The 1,027-nt window shown below is 39.0% G+C and overlaps 1 protein-coding gene across 1 annotated transcript in view; it reads right to left on the minus strand.

Moving 5' to 3' along the window:
* LOC106870489 (dynein axonemal heavy chain 12) overlaps positions 1-1,027 on the minus strand; it is a 262,917-nt gene that overhangs the window by 149,192 nt on the left and 112,698 nt on the right. Inside the window, exon 38 of the mRNA XM_052971523.1 lies at positions 310-388. Coding sequence (XP_052827483.1) covers positions 310-388 — 79 coding nt within the window. The remainder of the gene's footprint in view (positions 1-309; positions 389-1,027) is intronic.

A 1,027-nucleotide genomic window follows, 5' to 3' on the forward strand; every position in this document is an offset into this window, starting at 1 on the left:
TGTGTGTGTGTGTGTGTGTGTGTGTGTGTGTGTGTGTGTGTGTGTGTGTGTGTGTGTGTGTGTGTGTGTGTGTTCCCCCAACATCACTTGACAACCGATGCTGGTGTGTTTACGATGATGATGACAAGGATGATGATGATGATGATGATGATAAGAATGATGATGATGATGACAAGAACAACATTAGTGATGATGATGGTGATGATAATGACGACAATGATGACAATGATGATGATGATGATGACAACAACTTTCAGACTGATGATAGTAATGTATGAGAGTGATCTATAACCATTTTTGTTTTTTTACCTTATCTTCTGTAGTAAGGTGATTAAACACCAAATCAAAATTTTCCTTGAATGTCTCTTTTACTAATCTCTGGCACATTCTAAAAAAAGAGAAAAAAAAAAAACATTTAAAGTCATTAAGCCAGGTAAGTCAATCAGCACCACAGCTACCTGCCTACTGGACACCTTACAGTTCTCGTTTCCTGGTTTGTTGAATTGATAAACCAATTAGACATTAATAATTAGCTGTAGGAGTGGCTGTGTGGTAAGTAGCTCGCTTACCAACCACGTGGTTCTGGGTTCAGTCCCACTGCGTGGCACCTTGGGTAAGTGTCTTCTACTATAGCCTTGGGCTGACCAAAGCCTTGTGAGTGGATTTGGTAGATAAAAACTGAAAGAAGCCCATCGTGTATATATAGATTTAGACAGTTAAACAGACACAGCATGGTGAACATTATGATAGGAACTTACAACTAAATAACCTGGATTCATTAGAATGAAGTGTCTTGGACACAGACACAGTCCAATGAACTATACTACACTGTGATATCTCTTTACAGCTAGATAGACAGGGCTGTTGACAGTCAATTCTCAACAGGGACACAACACTAACTATACCACATTGTGGTACCTACTTACAGCTAGGTAGACTGAACTATTGACAGTTAATTATTTTGATCAAGGGCACAGTGTAATAACTATACCACATTGTGGTACCTACTTACAGCTAGGTAGACTGG

The sequence above is a fragment of the Octopus bimaculoides genome, chromosome 11 (genome assembly GCF_001194135.2).
Source record: "Octopus bimaculoides isolate UCB-OBI-ISO-001 chromosome 11, ASM119413v2, whole genome shotgun sequence".
NCBI lineage: Eukaryota > Metazoa > Mollusca > Cephalopoda > Octopoda > Octopodidae > Octopus > Octopus bimaculoides.